The sequence below is a fragment of the Macaca fascicularis genome, chromosome 11, assembly GCF_037993035.2.
Source record: "Macaca fascicularis isolate 582-1 chromosome 11, T2T-MFA8v1.1".
NCBI classification, from domain to species: Eukaryota; Metazoa; Chordata; class Mammalia; order Primates; family Cercopithecidae; genus Macaca; species Macaca fascicularis.
The window spans coordinates 108,905,705-108,929,386 of record NC_088385.1 but is presented as its reverse complement, the minus strand read 5'-3'; the positions used below and the strand labels follow the sequence as shown (position 1 = coordinate 108,929,386).

General features: G+C 43.3%; 1 protein-coding gene across 6 annotated transcripts in view; it reads right to left on the bottom strand.

Moving 5' to 3' along the window:
- Positions 1–2,716: 2,716 nt before the first annotated feature.
- Positions 2,717–23,682, bottom strand: part of DRAM1 (DNA damage regulated autophagy modulator 1) — a 47,244-nt gene continuing 26,278 nt past the window's right edge. For 4 of the 6 annotated variants that reach the window (XM_074007626.1, XM_005572024.3, XM_074007628.1 and 1 more), the window contains 5 exons: positions 23,446–23,588; positions 16,463–16,640; positions 12,088–12,146; positions 6,033–6,125; positions 2,717–5,127 (listed from right to left, as the gene is read on the bottom strand). In XM_074007626.1, coding sequence (XP_073863727.1) covers positions 5,083–5,127; positions 6,033–6,125; positions 12,088–12,146; positions 16,463–16,640; positions 23,446–23,588 — 518 coding nt within the window. In that variant the 3' untranslated portion in view covers positions 2,717–5,082. The remainder of the gene's footprint in view (positions 5,128–6,032; positions 6,126–12,087; positions 12,147–16,462; positions 16,641–23,445; positions 23,589–23,682) is intronic. The other 2 variants (XM_074007629.1, XR_010579549.2) reach the window with 2 other exon arrangements.

Sequence of the window (23,682 nt, the reverse complement as noted above, 5' to 3'; positions counted from 1 at the left end):
GGGCAGCTGAATCCACTTATGTAAAAATGATCTTTCCTCTGAAGGCAAGTCTGTACTGAAAAAAGAAAACTGCAAAAGAAAAAAAAAATGAAATAAAAATGACTCCAGATGATAGTAGTTTACTGTATTTTCATATTAGGGGAACTCTTGTGTATCTGTTATCAGTCAGGACTCTTACAGGTCTAATCATCTGTAATCTAACTCCAGTTTATTGAAGTTAGAGACTTTTATCAACTCATGTAACTGAGACATCCAGAGGTGGAACTGGCCTTGAGGATGGTGGGGCACAGAGCAGTGCTTGTTGCTGAGGAACTACCTAAACCTCAGGCTTTCTGGGCACCCTACACCACCTTGTCTTAAACCACAAGACAGACTATTGACATCTTCTTCAGTATTTTCCAAGCATGGACTTTGGCGGTCACTGCCAACTCCAATATGGGTCTGGAAACCTGCTACCCTTCATTTTAGAAGACGAATCTGGGGCCAGGCACAGTGGCTCACGCCTGTAATCCTAGCACTTTGGGGAGCTGAGGTGGGTGGATCACCTGGGGTCGGGAGTTCGAGACCAGCCTGGCCAACATGGTGAAACCCCGTCTCTACTACAAATACAAAACTTAGCTGGGTGTGGTGACATGCACCTGTAATTCCAGCTACTTGGGAGGCTGAGGCAGGAGAATCGCTTGAACCCAGGAAGCGAAGGTTGCTGCGAGCCGAGATCATGCCATTGCACTCCAGCCTGGGCGACAAGAGCGAGACTCCATCTAAAAAAAAAAAAAAAAAAGAAAAGAAAAGAAGATGAATCTGCTGGGAGTGACCAAGGAGAGTCAGAAAATTCCACTCCAGGGCTTGAGGCTGTGGTTGCTCTCTTGTGCAACAGACATGATGCAGATGCATGACATTCTGGACTGGAGAATGTGGGGCATTCAGAGCCAGACCAAGAGTATGTGTGTGGGGAGACGGCTGGGCTTACTGGCTTGCCAGAATCAGGCAGTGGGAGAGAATGGGATACCACTTATCTTCCTCCCACTGCCCTTTCCTCATTCCAGGCCCAAACACCAGACTAGTATGTCTCCAACTGAGTAAAAATGGGAACATGGGACAATGCCACATGTAAGGGATGTTAGGAAACCCAAACACAGCACAACACTGATGCACTTAATTTGGTTTATAAAATGCAATTTCTGTGGAATCCTCTGTGTTAGTGTTAAAAAAAAAAAAAAAAAAAAAAAAAAAAAAAGACCCACTTGATTAGAAATCAGGAAAACTGATTCTAAGTAAGAGAGACTAAATAATAAAACAACTTTTAAAAAATATAAACATAACTTTGGAGTTAACATAAGGTTTTTGTATTATCTAAATGGCTTATTTACTTTCAAATTTGAAAAGGTTATTAGCAAGTATACTTTGGTTTACTGTGAAGCGAGTTAGGTTGGCTTTTGGGCGGGGAGGGTATGAAGGGAAAAGGGGTTTTAATTCCACAGTGGAATCTGCTTTTTGTCTGTTAGAGACCCATTTCCACCCCTTTCTTCTGAGAAACAACTTTCACTCACCATCAGCCCGCTAGTTTTGGTAGTGTTGACCCCTCCCTGCTCCAGGGGTGAACATGTGATTCATATCTCACCAATCAGAGCCTCAGACCTCCCAATGGCATGTGATCTAAGCCAGCCAATCAGAGACAAGTCATGGGCATGTGGTTGGAACTGTTGAGAAGTCCTTTCTTTCCCCCTCTTTTTCTGAATGATGTGTGTCTGGGGGTTGTAGATGCCCTCTCACTTCCACCAGGGGAAAGCCTGCTTGAGAATGAAGCCAGCTGAGAGGAGGAAAGAGAAGATGGAGTCCTAATGGCACATTTAGATCCAGCCACCCATAAAGCCAGTTCCACTCCTGAATGTCTCAGTTACTTGAGGCAATATAGATTCCCTTTTCCTCTTCTTGTTGGATTTCTGATTCCCTTTTCTCCTTCTTGTTGGATTTCTGATCTCTTCATCTCTCAATCTTGACTGACATAAACTTCTGATGCTAACGTTTGAGAATCTACGAAGATGAACCAATCGTGCCCACATGGAAAACTACATGACTTAAGAAAGCATAAGGTTTAAATCGTAATCATACCTTTATGAAGTCCAAATGGATCTGTAGTCCCAGCACTTTGGGAGGCTGAGGCGGGCGGATCATGAGATCAGATCAAGACCATCCTGGCTAACACGGTGAAACCCCGTCTCTACTAAAATACAAAAAATTAGCCGGGCGTGGTGGCAGACGCCTGTAGTCCCAGCTACTCGAGAGGCTGAGGCAAGAGAATGGCTTGAACCCGGGAGGCGGAGGCTGCAGTGAGCCTAGATTGCGCCACTGCACTCCAACCTGGGCAACAGGACAAGACTCAAAAAAAAAAAAAAAAAAAAAAAAATTAAAATAAAGAAATATTTCATTTCATTTAACTCTTTCAGCCATGAGGTCCAAGGAAATGCAAGTTCATGGAAATTAGAAATAATACCAAAATGTGAATAAGACCAGGTTTAGAGGTCACATGGAATCTGCTGAATATGGTTGTCTGGAGTGATTTTCTGGCCTTCTCAGTTTGCCAAGACAGGTGTACATTTGGTCTAGCTCATGTAGCAATGTCTGTGGTAACTGTCCAGGTTGAAGATAGTTGTCATAGAATGGGGATGTCCAAACAACTGAAATGTTTACAGTACACAAAGAAAAACAGTCAACATTACCAGGCGATGCAGACTATTTGTTTATTAAGAAACTAACTAGTAAAGCAGAGTAAATCCCATTCTATATTATAGCACTACAAACATCCTTAGTCATTCCTTCCTTCCTTCATTCATTCATTCGTTCATGCATGCATGCATTCAGTGAGTATTTCGTAAGCACCTACAGTGTACCAGGAGGCACTGTGTTCATTGTGGCATTACAAAGATAAAGATCAAGGCACACTCTGCCCTCAAGGAGCTCCCAATCTAATTGTGCAGAGAGATGTGAAAATGAAGCATGAATATCCATCGTGAGGAGTACTGAGAACAAAAGTCTGCTCGAAGTGAGGCAGAACCATGGATTCATTCCACCACAGGTCCCATGGGAAAGGTATGTGGCATTTCTATTCCTCTTCAGAATAATGAATGCTTGACATAGCGTTCGTCACTGTCTTTCAGTTCCAGTGTCACAAAGGGGATCCCCAGCATTACAACAAGTCACAGTGAACCCAGAAATGATTAGCATTCTATTTATTTATTTATTTATTTGAGACAGGGTCTTGCTCTGTTGCCCAGACTGGAGTGCACTGACATGGCTCACTGCAGCCTCAACCTCCTGGGCTCAGGTGATCCTCCCACCTCAGCCTCCCAAGTAACTGGGACTCCAGGCACATGCCACCACACCTGGCTAATTTTTGTATTTTTGTTGTAGGGATTTTGCCACGTTTCCCAGTCTGGACTCAAAGTCCCAGGCTCAAGCAATCCTCTTGCCTGGGCCTCCCTAAGTGCTGGGATTACAGGTGTGAGCCACCACACCCAGCCAGCATTCTTAATGTTTGCTTACAAAGGTGTTTCTCTGTCAAACTCTTCCATTCACTTAAAGAAAACCATTTATGGTGCATCTTAAAGAAAGCATCCTTACGTTTGCCTTTTATTGCCAGATTTCTCTACTCAGCCTTATTAAAGGGCCTACACGGCAGTGGTAGGGGTGCGGGACGTGTTCTAACAACATATGCTAAACACGTAGAGGGGAGACAGCTTGCCATTGCAGAGGTACCTGACTGCCACTGAGCCTCACCCCTATACTCACCCAACAAATAGTTAATGAGGAGCTACCCCCAACTCCTACACCCCCATGCCCTCTGAAGCTGTCTACATGGGCTGCTCTGCCCTTGGCATGTGCCCTTGAGGGCTGATCCCACTTGGCCACACATGGGTTTATGCTCTAGGGTCTTTGAAAGACAGAATTCCTGCTCTTCACCTTTCAGGCCTAAGCCGTAACATTTCAAGGGCTGCTTCCTCCTCTGGAATAACTTGCTTTTTATTGGCCATTCATGATTTGGGTGAAAAGACGGAGTCTGTAGTTCTTGCTTAATACAATGGGCTTGACTCATATTTCCTATAGTGTTGAGGGACATCCAGTCACAGGCATGAAAAGGAGGAGCATATAAATAGCACCCTCACCCAGAAGTTCTTCTTGGCTGCCCCTTTCTCCTTTCTCCTTGTCTCGCTCTTGGGCCTTTGTTCTCTTTGCCACATTTACTGGCATGAAATGAATTTGAGATGTGAGTTTCAGTTCTGAGTCAGACTACATATCAAGTTGTGCCCAAAACAATAAAGGGTGGCTTTCACCTGACTTACTGAAACCATTCCACCTGTAATTACACTCACTACAAATGGCCAGTTAGCAGCGAGAGCAAAAGGTGTGGCCTCATGAGCAGGGAGAAACAAGGTGGGTGGCAGAATTTCAAAACCAAGGTCTTCCATATTCACTTAGAGTTACTGTACATGGTGGTATAAAGGCCTCTCAGTTGAAGCACTTTGCTTAGTTCGGCTAAAAATCAGTATCTTAGTGTTAATGTATTAACTAAATTTTTATGATTTGGGTATATGATCTTTATAAATTGAATTTTATAAATGCTCTTATGATAAAAAAATTATACAGTTCATTCATTAAGAATAAAATTTACAAATGAATATCCCGATTTCACTTTGTAACAAATGTACTGAACCTAAATTACTCATTTAATGTATTTCCATAAATCGCACACAAATTTAAAAAAACGACAGAATCTGTACAAAAATAAGAGCTCTCCATTTTTTTGTAACACCTTATTTTTTCTGTATATGAATTTGTTAATATAAAAAAATCTACTTAGAAAATTATAAAAACATCACTACAGTGTCGTAAGGCTGTACATTCTCTAGGAAACACATCTTTAGAAATAGTACAACTATTAGGAACTCTTAACGAAATTCAAGTCCTGGATGTGCTGCAGATGCATCCCAATAATCAGGGCGGCCTCAAAACCCTGTCTGTCCTCTGTAGCACTTCCAGAAATGTCCTGCAACATTCACTGAGTGAGATCAAATTCTTCTTTCTTCAAAGATCACCATTGATTTCTGTGGATATCCTTAGGGTGACACTCTATTTTAAAAAATGAAAGAAAAAGGTTTAAAAGAAGTTAAATAATCCCAGCGTTGACGATGACATTTCCAACAGCTTTGCACCACCTAAGGAATGATCTCACTATGGTTTGTGCTATCCTTGAGTCAGGTCCTAAACAATTTTCTTGGCTATCTATATCCTTTGAGCTAATAATTCACTTGTCTCAAAATGTAAGATTTTTCCTGTGGACAAATCTGATGTAGTCCCATCTTCTATCTGCTTTGGGAATATTTTTTGAAGAACACTTTTATTTTTTATTTATTCATTTATTTATTTATTTTGAGACAGAGTCTCGCTCTTGTTGCCCAGGCTGGAGTGCAATGGTATGATCTCAGGCTCACCGCAACCTCCGCCTCCCGGGTTCAGGTGATTCTCCTGCCTCAGCCTCCTGAGTAGCTGGGAATACAGGCATGTGCCACCACCCCCAGCTAATTTTGTATTTTTAGTAGAGATGGGGTTTCTCCATGTTGGTCGGGCTGCTCTCGAACTCCCGACCTCAGGTGATCCGCCTGCCTAAGCCTCCCAAAGTGCTGGGATTACAGCCATGAACCACCGCATCCGGCATACTTTTATTTTTTAAAAAGATATATTTACTTTCTATTATTTGGAACTAGTAAGTGAGACCTCCTAAAAGAAAACAAGCAGGATTTATGACTATTAACATCAAACAGCAGAGGACATATGAAAATCTCATTGGTGGGAGAGCTATTAAAGATGCCTCCCATTGGGAAGAAGCTAATACATGAAGTTGCACAATCCTTACATATTTTTGTCAAACACATTAAAAAGAAAGTGCTCTTTTTAAAAATGCAAAATGTCTTCTGCAAATTTGTACAAATCCTAATTGTCAGCAATTTAAAACATTTGAATTGATAAACACTTACCTGGAAATCTTGGATGAAAGTTAGGAAGTAGAAAATAAAACCAAAGGCCACTGTCCATTCACAGATCGCACTCACTACGTGATATACATAATCCTAATGCCAATAAAAAAGAAACAGAATTTAGCCTAAAAGACTCCCTTTTATGTACATACTGAAATACAATGAGGAGGTTCAACCAAAGGAAAAAGCTGTCCAGTGAGCATAAGTCAGAACTTTGAGGATATAAGGTAAGCACAACCATGTTACTAAGTGTCAGGGCACCTGCCCACTGAGAATGCGAAGGCAGATATTCCAAAGTTCTTTCTGGCTCCCACAAACTCTCGTTTTAAGATTAGTTTACCATTTCAAAAGGCAGACTAAGGACTACAAAATGGCTGAGACTGCGAAGCAAATTTGGACACAACAGAAGAACTTTCCATACAAGGCATGACTTGGTCTCCCTCCGCTGAGAATCCCTAAATGTAAGGGCATGCTTAACTAGCACTCTCGCGGTTGCTCCAGAGAATGTGTGTACACATCTAGGTGAACCTGGCCAACTAGTCCCTTAGGTTTTGTGTTTCCCTGTTTATATAGAAATGATCATTCAGAAAATAGTTCTGCTTAATATCATAAGGTAAATACAGCTACAAAGAAACTGCTAATAATGGACATCCACAGGTATATAGAAATGATCATTCAGAAAATAGTTCTGCTTAATATCATAAGTTAAATACAGCTACAAAGAAACTGCTAATAATGGACATCCACAGGTTAACTGCATATCTTCTTGGAGTTAAGAATGAGAGAATGGAAGCCAAGGAGAATGGCTTCAATCAGATGGTCCAAACTCAGTTGCCTATGGAGGCCAGAAAATTAGCAATAATAAATAAAACTGGTGGTTGTGAAAAGAGAGGGAAGTTAGGGAGCCCACGCCTCATCAGCTCAATTCCATGAGAAAATAATACACTACTGCTGCTTTCAAAGAGGTTTAAAAAAACAAAAAACAAAAAACACCGTGTGTCTGTCTGTGTGTGCTATCTCCTGATTTTTCAGTGCTGGAAACTAATTTTGAAACTCTGTTGCAGTGGCTCACACCTGTAATCTCAGCACTTCAGAAGGCTGAGTCAGGAGGATCACTTGAGCCCAGGAGTTTGAAACCAGCCTGGGCAACATAACGAGACAAAAAATAATTAGCTGCGTGTGGTGGCCTGTGCCTGCTGTCCCAGCTACTGGAGGCTGAACTGGGGGGATCACTTGAGCCTGGGGGATAGAGGTTGCAGTGAACCATGATCGCGTCACTCTACTCCCACCTGGGTGACAGAGCGAGACTCTATCTCAAAAAAAAAAAAAATAACAAAATAAGAATAAATAAAACTTTAAGTCAAAAATGCACGTCTGCATTCTGATGTTGGCTCACATGCCAAATGAGGCCTGGGGACTGTCAGTGTGCCCTCTCTGATTTCCTACATCACTTTCTGCTTTGCTGAAACGAGGAGCTACCCCTAACTCCCTAAACCCCCATGCCCTCTGAAGCTGTCTACACGGGCTGCTCTGCCCTTGGCATGTGCCCTTGAGGGCTGATCCCACTGCTGCTCTGCCCCAAACTGCTGTAGGCTGCAAGGGTGAGTAACGTGCTGGATCACAGGGCAGTTCCATGGTTGACAGTTGTTTTCTTTGATCCTGTTTTCATCCAGACAGATCTAGAGGAGGCACACCAAGCCCTCCAAGCATCACTCTTCGCTCTCCTTGTCATGGTCACATCCACCTACTGTTCTCATGCTAGGTCACAGTGAGGAGAACCTGACCAGCCTACAGTAGGAGGTAGAGAACAGAGGCTTCCTCCTTTTGGTACCAGTACCAGGGGACCTGCCCCATCCCGTATCATTCCTGAACAAGGAAAATGGCTTCTAAAAATAAAGGCAGAACTTTGGGGGGAATTTCTTAAGTGTGATATTAATGAAAGTACATGGAACCAAGAATCCTGAATGCAGGCAAAGCCCTAATATCCTTGCTATGTGAAATGAGACAGTGATATTATAATTATCACCACCCCCCCACCACCACCACCAAGTAAGTCACTGCACATAAATGCGCTGTGAAAGCTGTAAAGCACTACACAGAAGTCTGGGGCAGTACCTAAATGATTATTCAGTGAATTAATGTAAAGGGATTTTTTTTTACATTCTTTGATATTAGGAACAGAAGGAAATGCAAGAGTGGCACAGTCATTTATGGAGTGAACAGAAAACCATGTACTTTTCACATTTTTAAGATAGAAAGTGGAATATAACAGATTTTTAACTGCCTGGAAATAAACTTCGTAAGCCCTGTCCGGCAGCCGGTTTGTGGTAGAAGGTCTCCCCCGAGTGGCTGAAAAGTAAAGTACACCTGAGCTGCTCCGCTACGCGGTCTCACTTTCGGAAAGAGGTTCTCACCAATGGAAAGAGGAACTGAACCCCCTTCGCATGATGGGGCTAATTCCCCACATATAAGACCAAAAAAAAAAAAAAAAAAAAAAAAAAAAAAAAAAAAAAAGCTGCCTTTTGTCTAGGTCTAACCTATTGGCTAATTTGACCATTTTAAGGTTACATTTTAAAGAAGCCCTTTTTTAATCTTTTTCTTTCTTTCTTTCTTTTTTTTTTTTTTTGAGATGGAGTCTCACTCTTGTTGCTCAGGCTGGAGAGCATTAGCATGACCTCGGCTCACTGCAACCTCCAACTCTCCAACTCCTGGGCACAAGCGATTCTCCTGCCTCAGCCTCCCAAGTAGCTGGGACTACAGATGTGTGCCACCACACCTGTCTAATTTTTTTTTCTTTTTTTTTTTTTTAGTAGAGACAGGGTTTCACCATATTGGGCAGGCTAGTCTTGAACTCTGACCTCAAGTGATCCACCTGCCTCGGCCTCCCAAAGTGCTGGGATTACAGGCATAAGCCACCGTGCCCAGCCAAGAAGCATTATTTGATCTCTTGTCTGGATCATTCTCTTCCTCACCATCTTCTGTCTCTCTCTTGTCTTGGCAGGCTTCCATCACCTGCCAGAGTTCTCCTTCTTTGGAAATCCTGCTGTCCCCTCTAGCCACCCTGGTGTTTCTCCTTTACCTCTTACCTCCAGTCCAGAACAGGACTCAATAAACATTTGGTTGACAGCTGAATGAATGAACCATCCCTCTCACTATTTAACTTCTTGCCACTGACTTCTAACCTTGGCATTTTACTGAAACTACTTTTTGACAAGCATCACTGACTCCCTTATTGCCCAAATTGAGGGACTTCATTCCTAAAGGTTGTTCAGCTGCGTATGCCATGGTTAGCCACTTCCCTTGCCTTTGAAAAATGTCCTTCCCTTAGTCTCTGGGATCGTATGTCCTCTCATTCCATCATTAGGATTAACTGCTATTGCTTCTGCATTTCCACATTGTGTTGTCTGAAGTCCAGTTCAGCATTTTTTAATTCTTCAAAGTATTACGTTTAGCCACTGACAACTGGCTGTTTGCCCCTCTGAACTATAAAATCCTTCAGGATCCTCTATCCCATGGCCACCCTGCGCTCTACAATCTTTCACAGTCTTGCGTGTGGCAGGGACTCATCAATGAGGTCTACCATACAACACAAGTCTAGTTCTTCTCGCTGGTCCATGATCCTTTTACTTCTCCTTTGCTGGAGGTACTCTTCTGCCTGATCCTTGAGGGAAAGAATCTTCTGTTGGTCTCTCACTAACTCTTCTTTCCTGGGGCATCCTTGATTCTCCTATAAGGCATCTAGATGAACCCCTACTACAGGTATCTAATAGAATGAGTTGATCTCAATGTCATACTTTTGGTTCCATGTGTTCTGATCCTTGGTCCAAAAAGTCCTGGTCTACCCCACACTGTTAACAACTCTACCCTACACTCTGACTCCCAGTCCCACCAGAAGTCTAGGACCACCTGGGTGCAAGCAATCCTTCCACCTCAGCTTCCCAAGTAGCTGGGACTACACGCGCGTGCCACAATGTCTGGCTAATTTTTGTAGAGACAGGGTCTTACTGTGTTACCCTGACTGGTCTTGATCTCCTGGACTCAAGCAATCCTCCTGCCTCAGCCTCCCAAAGTGCTGGAATTACAGGCATGAACCACAGCGCCTGGCCTAGGCCCATGTTTCGAACATCGATATATCATGATAACCTCAGAGTCATCAATTCTAACCAAACTCATCCACTTCCACCTACTAAATTATTTATCCCTGTTAGGGGCCTTATTTCTGGTCAAGGGAATAAATTCTTTGGTTCACCTAAGATAAAAACTTAGAAGTCACCTTTGATTCATCATGCCACTTCATTCTTGTGTTAGTCATTTGCCAACACCCATCAGATTGCCCCTATTTGAAATGTGAACTAGAAGAACTGCCTTCTCCTTACCTTCCTAATGCCAAGCTCTCCAAGCCATCCCAGGCGTTGCTTCTGTCTAACGCTCATCTGATAATACTCTTTCTATTTGCTTTACTGTTCAAAAGTCTTCAGGCCGGGCGCAGTGGCTCATGCCTGTAATCCCAGCACTTTGGGAGACCGAGGCGGGGGGATCACAAGGGCAGAGATCGAGACCATCCTGGCTAACACATTTCATGAAACCCTGTCCCTACTAAAAATACAAAAACTAGCTGGGCATGGTGGCGCGTGCCTGTAATCCCAGCTACTTGGGAGGTGGAGACAGGAGAACTGCTTGAACCGGAGAGGCAGAGGTTGCAGTGAGCCAAGATTACGACATTGCACTCCAGCCTGGGCAACAAGGGCGAAACTCCGTCTCATGAAAAAAAAGTCTTCAAAATCTTACTCTGGTCACCTATGTCAAGTACAAGCCTCTCTGCCTGCCTCTTACAGCCACTACACCCTTGCACAATTATCCCTGGCTGCAGCAATTTCTCACTCTATCCTGAAATGAACTATACACCACACTGGAGCTGGTATCGTCCTCTCTACTTAACATTTCATGCTCCCTTTGGCCACCAAACACCTTCATTCACACTCTTTTACTAAGGATAGATAGTTGAAGTGTTTAAGAAAGAAATTAGAGGCCAGGTGCGGTAGCTCATGCCTGTAATCCCAGCACTTTGGGAGGCCGAGGCAGGCGGATCATGAGGTCAGGAGATCGAGACCATCCTGGCTAACACAGTGAAACCCTGTCCCTACTAAAAATACAAAAAATTAGCTGGGCGCGGTGGCAGGTGCCTGTAGTCCCAGCTACTCGGGAGGCTGAGGCTGGAGAATGGTGTGAACCCGGGAGGCAAAGCTTGCAGTGAGCCGAGATTGTGCCACTGCACTCCAGCCTCGGTGGCAGAGCGAGACTGTCTCAAAAAAAAAGAAAAAGAAAAAGAAAGAAAAGAAATAAATTAGAGGGCCGGGTGCGGTGGGTCACGCCTATAATCCCAGCACTTTGGGAGGTCAAGGTAGGAGGATCACTTGAGGCTAGGAGCTCTAAACCAGCCTGGCCAACATGGGAAAAACCCTGTCTCTACTAAAAATACAAAAATTAGCCAGGCATAGTGGCGCACACCTGTGGTTCCAGCTACTCAGGAGGCTGAGGCACAAGAATCGCTTGAACCCACGAGGCAAAGGTTGCAGTGAGATGAGATCATGCCACTTCACTCCAGCCTAGGTGTCAGAGCTGTCTCAGAAAAAAACAAAACCAAAAATTAGCTGGACCTGGTGGCGGGCGCCTGTAGTCCCACCTACTTGGGAGACTGAGGCAGGAGAATTGCTTGAGCCTGGGAGGCAGAGGTTGCAGTGAGCCAAGATCGCACCACTGCACTCCAGCCTGGGCAACACAGCAAGACTCTGTCCCCCCCAAAAAAAAGAAGAACAAAGAAAGAAATTAGGAACTCAAAATTTTGAATATAATTCCAGAAAGCATTTGGAATTACCCTGATAGTTAATTACTACACACTGCCAAGTGATTGGACAGTAAATTGATTACACACCATGTTTACTTCACATTTTGCAACTTGTTCTAAAAAATGGCAGTGATCTTCCCTAGACCTAGCCTGGTCACAACCTCACACAACCACGTCCAACAGCCACATTCACGACAACTTAAATGTTACCTTTTCTCTTGGATTCCACTCCAGCTTGGTTATGGAAATTAGTGAAGCACAGACAATCACTGAAAAGGGAAAACAGTTAAGGAAACTACAGCACACAACAGTTCCTTTAATGTTAAGACTAGATTATTCTCCCAATAATATAATCATTACACAGTGTTAGAATGTTAATACCAACATTTCTATCATCAATTAAAATGTTAATACCAACATTTCTACCATCAAACCAGTTATATTAGCTTCTTATAAACTCAAACTTTAAATTCAATGATGAAAGTTAAATCACAACATGGAAATACCTTCACAATAGTCTTCCAGTGTGTATAGTGAAATTTATTAAAATTTGAGGCTACATTTTGCACAACCCTGCATGTTTCTGGATCTTCCCACTTAAACTAGCTGTTTAAATTTGGTCAAAATGACTGACGCAGCAGTCCAAGATGGTTCTTTTTGAGTACTTCCCACTGAATAAAAATACTTTTTCCCTAAAATACTATTTTCCTTTTTTTTTTTTTTTTTTTTTTTGAGATAGAATCTCACTCTGTCACCCAGGCTGGAGTGCAATGGCGCGATCTCGGCTCACTGCAAACTCCGCCTCCTGGGTTCAAGCGTTCTCCTGCCTCAGCCTCCTGAATAGTTAGGATTACAGGCGCCCACCACCATGCCTGGCTAATTTTTTTGTATTTTTATTAGAGACGGTGTTTCGCCATGTTGGTTGGGCTGGTCTTGAACTCCTGACCTCATGTGATCCGCCCGCCTCGGCCTCCCAAAGTGCTGGGATTACAGGCGTGAGCCACTGTGCCTGGCCTAAAATACTATTTCCAAGGTAACAGCTTTAAGGAAAATTTTAAATTCCAAAGTGCCAAGGCTCATATACAAAAATAAGCTACAGAAATTCAAACTATTAGCTTTAAAGAACAGACTTCTGTTGGGTAATTGGGTATAAGGTGAGCCCTTCCTTCCTGGCCCAAAGATCTGGCAAATCAAAGAGATTCGCCCCATATCAGACCTCAGGGATGACTGACACACGCCTACAGTCCAGCCTAATAATGCCAGGGGCTAAGGCTCCTATCCTCATGAGCAATACATCTCAATCAGGATTAGCCACATTTCAAGTATGCAAAAGCCACTTGTGGGTACCATGTTGAACCAACAGCTCTAGCAAGACAAAGTGGAGGAGGATAATCCAGCCAAGTAGAGACTGGGTAAGAACAGAGGACAAGAAACAGCCAAGCCTGAGGGAAAAGCCGTAAAAACAAGGATGAAGAAATAGGAGGTCTCAGATCATGGGTCTCATGCAGAGGAACCTGGACTTTATGCTGTTGGTGACTTCTGTAAAGGCTTTCAGAAGCTTTAAAAGTCAGGCGCAAGACAGATAATTCATCAGGAAAGGTTTAGAAGCAGGATTCTAATGTCGCCTCACTAGGTGCCTCGGTTTCTTCGGTAGTCAAATGAGGCTATTACACAGAAATATTGCAGTAAGAAGAAACCAGGACATTTTAAAGATGCTTTCAACTCCAGTTTCTTTTTTTTTTTTTTTTTGGAGACGAAGTCTCACTCTGTCACCTGGACTGGAGTGCAGTGGCACAATCTTGGCTCACTGTAACCTCCCATTCCCAGTTCAAGCAATTCTCCTTCCTCAGCCTCCCAAGTAGCTGGGACTACAGGCACACGCCACCATGCCTGGCTAATTTTTCTATCTTTAGTAGAGATGAGGTTTCACCATGTTGGCCAGGTTGGTCTCGAACTCCTGACCTAGCCACCGCACCCAGTCTATTTAAAGATGCTGTAAATTCTTTGTAAGGAAATATAAATACCATGCTAATGTTTAAGACGGAAGATCTTTTCATATGGATGAATTCATTCAAGTTAATCTGAAATAGGGTCATAACCCCTTTCTGTGTGGGGCTGCTTCCTGTTGGCATGACCCATAATAAGAACTTCCTAGAGGCCAGGCGTGGTGGCTCATGCCTGTAATCCCAGTACTTTGGGAGGCTGGGGCCGGTAGATTATCTGAGCTCAGCAGTTTGAGACCAGCCTGGCCAACATGGTGAAACTCCATCTCTACCAAAAATATGAAAAGTAGCTGGGTGTGGTGGGAGGCACCTGTAATCCCAGCTACTAGGGAGGCTAAGGCAGGAGAATAGCTTGAACCCGGGAGGTGGAGGTTGCAGTGAGCCGAGATCGCACCACTGCACTCCAGCCTAGATGAGAGAGCGAGACTCTGTCTCAAAAAAAAAAAAAAAAAAAAAAAAAGAACTTCCTAGAAATGAGAATTATTAGTAAGTGAAACTCTGAGGCCTGAAATGCTTATTTCGCTAAAACTCTCTGACTTTGATATCTAGAGATCTGTTTCCAAAGTTGGAAGCAATGGAAGTTTTCCTGCATCAAGAAACTTTGCTTGTAACACTACAACCACTATTATGAATTTTACAACTAACACAAGATTAAAAAGTTGAAGGAGATATATTCAAAGAGACAGTGTTCCTTTAATCTACAAGTAAGACAAGGAATTTGAGAAGCAACTATCTTAGGAACAGGGTATATATTTTGTTGGTAAATCTCTTGGTACTAGGATTTGGCTACTCTGTGTTTAGAAATTTTGTAATTAAAAATGTCCTTCCCTAAGATGGAAAAACCCAAAATCATGCTTAGACTTCACATTTTGTAGTTTCTATTTTAGAAAAGAAACACAAAGCTTAATATTTAGAAGCAAGTGACGTGTTTTCACTCCATCTTGCCCACTTTATACCGTAACTCAACCCAGACTAACAAAATTGTCGCCCATAACATATTTCCGATTTTCCTACAATCTGACATTAGTCATCATTGTTTAATGACCCTGAAGCTTGTTCTGATACGACTACAGATGGTATTTTGAAAGATGGGGAATTCTGCAACTCTTTAAGACCATGGCTTTTTTTCTTTGTTAAGTACTTCATTAAAGAAAAGAAAAAGGGAAAGAAAGAAAAAGCTTTCATTTCCTCTAAATCAGAATCTACAAGCATGCTAAATTTATATCTTCATTTCCTTTCAGATTGCTGAGTTAGAAAATAAAATGGATTTCATTTTGAAAATGAAATTAGTGACTATAAAAAGAAAAGGCTAAACATTTTAATTTACTCAGTAATAAGTGATCTAGAGGCTTTTAAAAATCTCTTCACATGAATGAGTAAACCAAACTGTCTTGCCACCTACGTGCAGGGAGGGGGAGAGTTTAGCCTTGAGGGACTTCGTGGGGCTATTACTTTGAGTACAATATCAATATTTGGTGTCTTTAGCCAAGCACTACAAAGAAAAATAAATATTTTCATATGGCTCATGAAACTGGCCCTGTGAGAAGGAAAGTAAACAGAAACTGAAGTGTTCCTACATTTTCCACCCTTCTTTCACACCATTCTTCCCCCCAAAGAGACTTTTGATCTAACTAGACAATGTTGAGACATTTTCTTAATGAGCTGCACTTTTTTTTTTTTTTTTGAGACGGAGTTTCACTCCTGTTGCCCAGGCTGGAGTGCAATGGCGTGATCTCGGCTCACCTCAACCTCCACCTCCCAGGTTCAAGCGATTCTCCTGCCTCTGCCTCCCAAGTAGCTGGGATTACAGGCATGCGCCACCATACCTGGCTAATTTTGTTTTTTTAGTAGAAACATGGTTTCTCCATGTTGGTCAGGCTGGTCTTGAACTGTCAACCTCAGGTGATCCACCCACCTCAGCCTTCCAAAGTGCTGAGATTACAGGCGTGAGCCACCGCACCTAGCTTGATCTATACTTTTATCCCAATTGTTTTTCTGAAAAATGTGGAAACTTGGTTGTTATCCTTTGCTTTTTTTTTTTTTTTTTTTTTTTTGGTTGTGGGGAAGGGAAGTGTCAAACTTTGCTAAGAAACTGTGACAAAGATCCTTTGCTTTGCCGAACTTTAGTCAAGCTCCTGAAACTTCTCCTAGGTCCATCTGTGCACTTCCTTGTAAGATCCAGTTTCAGCAAAGAACCCCTGGCTAAGTCAGTTTAGCAAGGAACCCCCACCCTGATATCTGATCACACTCAATATCTGATTGGGTTCCTCCTCCACCACCCTTCTCAGGTGATGTCTGATCACATGGCCAGTACTCAACAAGAATCCTGTTAGGTTGGTTTAGCCAGAATCCCCCTCATCCTGGAGGTTTCCTTTTAGTACTTTTCCATCCACTGACCTCATCCTACTCCTTGGCTATAAATTCACACTTGCCAAGGATGTATTCAGAGTCGAGCCCCATCTCTTTACCCCGCTGTCAGACCCCATTGCAGTGGTCCCTACAAAGTCTTCATTACCCTTCTTTAACAAGTGTCATTGAATGTTTTATTCCTTTAACAAGGGCACAAATGTGAAAAAGGATACTGGGGACGACAGCTGCGCAAGAAACGGCAGAGATGGCCATCCGTATGTGGCATGTCGAGAGACTGTTCCACTGGGGACACGATTTGTAAGAGATGATGGACTGTAGGAGCGTGTACACGACACCACAGACAAAGGCCAAAAGGGCGCCCCCATCATGAACCACTGGCACAGCTAACTCCTGGAGAAAAAGTCACAAATGTGCGTTACTCTGGGTGGGTTTGTCAACATTGAGCCGCGAGCACTCTCACTCTGGGCTGCTTTGAGCCGTTGGTCATCACAGATGCACCACTCCTTGGAAAATGTGGCTGTCTGACTACCAAAAGAAAAGCCTTCCAGGTCCTGAAATTAATGCCAAAAAGTTGGTTGTTCCACAGCGAACCTGGGCTCATGGGACAAGGAAAGGTCTGCCTTAGAGGTGGGAGGGTTGAATATGGTGGGCTTCGGAGTCTGGTACAACTGCATTAAAAGTCCTGACTCCACCATGAGGCTCTGTGACGTTACTGCAAAGCCTCGATTTCTGTATCTAAAAACGGGCATAATCATCTCCGTCTTGCGTGTTTGCAGTGAAGATTATAGGATACATATCAGATACAATTTTCTTTGGTTGTTGTTGTTTTTTGTTTTGTTTTGTTTTGTTTTTGAGACAGAGTTTCACTCTAGATGCCCAGGCTGGAGTGCAGTGACACAATCTCAGCTCACTGCAACCTCTGCCGCCCAGGTTCAAGCGATTCTCCTGCCTCAGCCTCCCAAGTAGCTGGGATTACAGGCACATGCCACCACGCCCAGCTAATTTTTGTATTTTTAGTAGAGATGGGGTTTTGCCACATTGGCCAGGCTGGTCTCAAACTCCTGACCTCATGATCCGCCCACCTCGGCCTCCCAAAGTGCTGGGATTACAGGCGTGAGCCACCGCACTCAGCTCTGCCTTTTTCGTTACAGAGATGTTTGTTTGATGTAATCAGTAAACTTTGGTATGATATGATTGAAAAAATGAAAAATATATGACTCGTTCCATGATGGTGCCAAGGGTGGTTTGGGGTTTTTAGGCTCCCTGCTCCCTGATAATCTCTACTCATCCCTCCCCAGGCACCTCAAATGAACACACCATCTGAGTAAAACCGCTGCTTTTGTTACGCAGAGGCAGCTTCTTTTTCTTCTTCTTTTTTTTCTTTTTCTGTTGAGACAGGGTCTCACTCTGTTGCCTAGGCGGGAGTGCAGTGGCCTGATCATAGCTCACTGCATCCGTGAATTCCTGAGCTCAAGGGATACTCCCACCTCAGCCTCGAAAGTAGCTGGGACTACAGGCACATGCCACCACGCCCAGTTCCAGCTAATTTTTTTTTCAAAGGCAGCTTCTAAACAAGTTCCGTGTCCCCACCATCCTGTAACCAGCCATTTCAACCAGAAGGCAGCCCCTATGCCAGTCTAGGCAGAAAGTCGCTGCAGATCCTGTACACACTCAGAATGCGCCTCACCTTCAGCTCCTTTCTTTTTTTTTTTTTTTTTTTTTGAGACAGAGTCTTTCTCTGTCACCCAGGCTAGAGTGCAGTGGCAAGATCTCAGCTCATTGCAGCCTCCACCTCCCGGGTTCAAGCGATTCTCGTGCCCCAGCCTCCCAAGTAGTTGGGATTACAGGCGTGCACTACCACGCTGAGCTAATTGTTCTGTTTTCGGTAGAGACGAGGTTTCTCCATGTTGGCCAGGCTGGTCTCAAACCTCTGACCTCAGGTGATCCTCAGCCTTCCAAAGTGCTGGGATTGTAGGCATGAGCCACCACATCCGGCCTTGGCTCCTTTCAAATGTGCACTGGGCACCAACCTTCCAGGCGAGGAACATTTAGAGGGAACCACCGGGTCTCGGCTTAAACTTGAAAATGCAAGCTTTGCAAAGGGCAACTTAAAGTGTTGTCCAGGAGAGCCTGATTTTGGCCACAAGCCACCCCTTGGCCTCAGGTCACAGTGAACATACTCTTCCCCCAGCTTCCCTCTGACCTAGGCCACCTGGGCTTCCCCAGCACCACAATGTTTGCCATCCAGACAGTTCAACCTCAAGCTGGAGCACAAATGAACTGATATTAAATTTGCATTCTCCACATAAGAAAGGGAGGTGCAGGAAAAAAAAAACAGACATTTTAACTTATTTCTAAGGAAATATATTTCCTAGTATCAAACCTAGAAATAAGGGGAGAAATTCATTACGTGATTTGTGTTATATTCAAATATGACTGCACTGACTCTTCTACACATCATATAGTTTCTGTATACCTAAGATACCTTGCATGGGCCAGGTACTATGGCTCACGCCTATAATCCCAACACTTTGGGAAGCCAAGGAAGGAGGATTGCTTGAGCTCAGGAGTGTGAGACCAGCCTGGGCAACATAGCAAGTATTCATCTCCACTAAAATAAAAAAATCATGGCTAGGCATGATGGCTCACACCTGTAATCCCAGCACTTTGGGAGGCTGAGGCAGGTGGATTACAAGTTCAGGACTTTGAGACCAGCCTGGTCAACATGGTGAAACTCTGTCTCTACTAAAAATACAAAAATTAGCCAGGCGTGCTGGCGCATGCCTGTAATCCCAGCTACCAGGGAGACTGAGGCAGGAGAATTACTGGACCCCAGGAGATGGAGACTGCAGCGAGCCAAGATTGCATCACTGAACTCCAGTCTGGGCGACAGTGTGAGACTCCGTCTCTAAATAAATAAATAAATAAATAAAATCAGACGGGCATGATGGTGCGTGCCTGTAGTCCCAGCTACTTGGGAGGCTGAGGTGGGAGAATCACTTGAGCTTGGGAGACCAAGGGTGAAATGGGCTATGATAGCATCACTGCACTCTAGCCTGGGCAACAAAGTGAGACCTTGTCTCAAAAAATAATATAAAAATAAATAAAAGACTGGGCACAGTGACTTATGTCTGTAATCTCATCACTTCGGGAGGCCAAGGCAGGTGTATCACTGAGCTTAGGAGTTCAAGATCAACCTGGGCAATGTGGTGAAACACAAGAAAAAAAGTGGAAAAAAAGGAAAAAAGAGGCAGTCACAATCTACAAAAACTATGAAAATTAGCTGGGTGTGATGGCATGAACCTGTAGTTTTAGCTACTCAGAAGGCTGAGGTGGGAGGATTGCTTGAGCTCACAAGGCGGAGATTGCAGAGAGCTGTGATCACACCACTGTACTCCAGCCTGAGCAACAGATCAAGACCCTGTCTAAAAAAATAAATATAAAAATACAAATACAAATAAATAAGATTCCTAGCATGGGCATATAGATTCAGGGAAGTTATATATGAAAAATAAAATACAACAGAGTAAGGTGGCTTGTGCTTGTAATCCCAACACTTTGGGAGGCAGAGATGGGAAGATCACATGAGGCCAGGAGTTTAAGAACAGCCTCAGAAACATAGCAAGACCCCATCTCTACCAAAGTAAAAATAAAAATTAGCTGGGCATGGTGACGCACCCATAGTCTCAGTTACTCAAGAGACTGAGACAGGAGGAGTTCAAGGTTTATTCTAAGCGTTCAAGGTTATGATTGTGCTATTGCACTACAGCTTAGGTGACAGAGCAAGACCCTTTCTCAATCAATCAATCAATCAATCAAAAAATCAGAGAAATGATTTTTAGATCAGACATGAATTTTCCATAAAGTTAAAACCCGGCACTCTTTTTGGATTGCTTTTCAGAAACTCTCTTGGTAATTTAAAAGGTAATAACAACAAAAAAAAAAGAATACGTGAATACTGACAGGGTTAAACCTTGGAAAGTTTCTTTTCTAAAAAGGAAACTTAAAAAATTTTTATTTTTAATTGACAAATAATAATTGTTTGTAGGCCGGGCGCAATGGCTCACACCTCTCAGCACTTTGGGAGGCCGAGGTGGGCGGATCACCTGAGGTCAGGAGCTCAAGACATGCCCGGCCAACATGGTGAAACACCATCTCTACTAAAAAATACAAAAATTAGCTGAGTGTGGTGCCAGGTGCCTGTAATACCAGCTACGTGGGAGGCTGAAGCAGGGATATTTGCTTGAACTTGGGAGGCGGAGGCTGCAGTGAGCCAAGATCGCGCCGCTGCACTCCAGCCTGGGCGACAGAGCGAGACTCCATCTCAAAAAATAATAATTGTTCATATTTATGAGGCTTGTAGGGGTGTGTGTGTGTGTGATTCCAGAGGCATGGTATCCCTTTGTTGCCCTATGTTGCCCAGACTAGTCTCAAACTCCTGGGCTAAAGCAATCCTCCTGCCTCGGCTTCCCTAAGTGCTGGGATTACAGGCATGAGCCACCACAACTGGCTGTAGATGTTTTGATGTATGCTTACACTGTGGAATGATTAAATCAAGGTAATTAATATATCAATCACCTCACATACTTATTCTTTTTTGTGTGATGAGAACATTTAAAAATCTACTGTTTTAGCAATTTTGAAATATACATTATTATTAACTATAGTCACCATGCTGTGCAGTAATAGATCTCCAGAATTATTAATTCAGTCTAACTGAAACTTGGTACCCTTTGACCAATACCTCCCCACTCCTCGTCTTCCTCTTCACTCCTGTAACACCATTCTACTCTCTCCTTCTGTAAGTCTGATTTTCTTAGATTCCACATATAAGTGACAGCATTCGGTATTTGTCCCTCTGTGACTGGCTTATTTCACTTAGCATAAGGTTCTCCAGGTTCATCCACGTTGCCACAAATGACAGAATTTCAAAAAGAAAACTTTCTGAGGGAAAATAAAGTATTGACAGAAGTTAGTGAGGACACACCAAAAAGTAGCCATCTCACCCACCCATTTGGGAAAAAGATTATCTGTGAAATTCTCAAAAATGTGATTTACTGCAACTCAAGAAAAATCATCATGGCTGGGTGCGGTGGCTCACGCCTGTAACCCCAACACTTTGGGAGGCTAAGGCAGGCAGATCACTTGAGGCCAGGAGTTCAAGACCAGCCTTGCCAACATGGTGAAACCCCATCTCTACTAAAATTACAAAAATTAGCTGGACATGGTGGTGGGTGCCTGTAATCCCAGCTACTCGGTAGGCTGAGGCATGAGAATCACTTGAACCCAGGGCGGACGTTGCAGTGGACCAAGATCGCACCACTACACTCTAGCCTGGGCGACAGAGCGAGACTCTGTCTCTACCGAAAAAAAAAAAAAAAAGTCACACTCTCTCTTGCCCTCACATCTCAAAATCTTCCTGAGTTGGCTCAAGTTGGTTTGCTCCTGGCATGACGAAAATGAATTGCGGGATACCAAACAAGGAAGTTGTAAAGATACAGTTATCGGAACAATGACAAGTCAAACACTTCGCTCCTTGGGAAGTTAAGATTCTATTTCTGGTTTTTGTGAAGATTTAATCACATCATTGAAGACTTAAGGAGAACCAAAAGTTGAAATTATTTAACCACTTAAGTTTTCTTCTTAAAGTCAGCCCTTACACGGTTTAAAAACTGACATCTGTATCTCTTATGATGTGGTTACTCAGAGGATAAAGTGATAGATCTATACTGGCCCCCATTAAACCATAACCACACTGTACTAGACAAATGATATAATGCTAGGTCTTCCTTTTTATAGTTTTTGTGTGTGTGTGCTTCCTGATGGTAGAACTATGTATCGTGTACTTGCTTTTTTTTGTCACAGGTATTTCTTCATGTTGGCATTAAGGACAGCTCTCACGGGCTCTAGGAAGGTGACTTCAATTCAAAGCCCACCTCTGCCACGCATTATTCATCTAATCTTGGGAAAGTATTAACCTCTCTAGGCCTCCATTTTACCATTGATAAATGGGGAAAATAATAGTGCCTATCTGCCGGGCGCGGTGGCTCAAGCCTGTAATCCCAGCACTTTGGGAGGCCGAGACGGGCAGATCACGAGGTCAGGAGATCGAGACTATCCTGGCTAACACGGTGAAACCCCATCTCTACTAAAAAATACAAAAAACTAGCCGGGCGAGGTGGCGGGCGCCTGTAGTCCCAGCTACTCGGGAGGCTGAGGCAGGAGAATGGCGTGAACCCGGGAGACGGAGCTTGCAGTGAGCTGAGATCCGGCCACTGCACTCCAGCCTGGGCGACAGAGCGAGACTCCGTCTCAAAAAAAAAAAAAAAAAAAAAAAAAATAGTGCCTATCTTACAAGGCTTTTATTATAATTGTCTGAGTTAAAATATGGAATATTTTCATAAACATGTGTCACAGGAAAATTTCAATAAATGTTTGTTGTTATGAAAAACAAAATGCATACTGTCATAAAAATATAAGGAAATGTCACCGAGAGCCTCCTCTTTGAATACCAGAGGTTTAAACGGTAGAATTGGTAAACACATACAAATATTTTCACACTGTTAATAAAATCATCACAGTAGCTGAAGTAGCTCTCCCAACACATCAAACCACATCAATGAGAACATGGAGCAATGCAAAGCCCAAGGCCTCCTCTGAATCACGCACTCTCATAAATATGCAAATGTGCACCCCATTTCTCCCAAGTACCAGAACTCACTTTCAAATGCTTTTTTTTTTTTTTTTTTTTTTTTTGATATGGAGTCTTGCTCTGTCGAGTGCAGTGGCACGATCTCGGCTCACTGCAACCTCCACCTCCCAGGTTCAAATGATTCTCCTGCCTCAGCCACCTGAGTAGCTGGGATTACAGGCATGCACCACCACACCTGGCTAATTTTGTATTTTTAGTAGAAATGGGGTTTCACCATGTTGGTCAGGCTCGTCTTGAATCCCTGACCTCATTATCAAACTCGGCTTCCCAAAGTGCTGGGATTACAGGTGTGAGTCACCACGCTTGGCCCTGACTTCCAAATGTTAAAGGTTTGTTTTTAAAGAGCAAACTAACCCACTTATTGTAAACTCATCGAGCATTTAATAGCTATAATGGCATAAGTGTGCCTCTTGCATTTCTGCTACTCTCCTGAGACACATGCGCTCCACCACTCCTCCTAACTGAAAAAGCTCCAGGTTATACCTGAAAATTGGCGACAATGCCCATTCCGAAACATCCCACCAATCCAAGGACTAAAGACACCAAGTTAAAAACAGGAGTGCTGAAATAGCAGGTTTGATTTTGCTTCTCTACTATTTTATATCTTGTATACATCGTGGCTGCACCTGAAAAAGAAGAGGACTTTGATGAATGTTCATCATTTGATTTCTTTAGGATGAAAAACAGAAGAGGCTTTGTTTCACAAAATGCACCAATTGC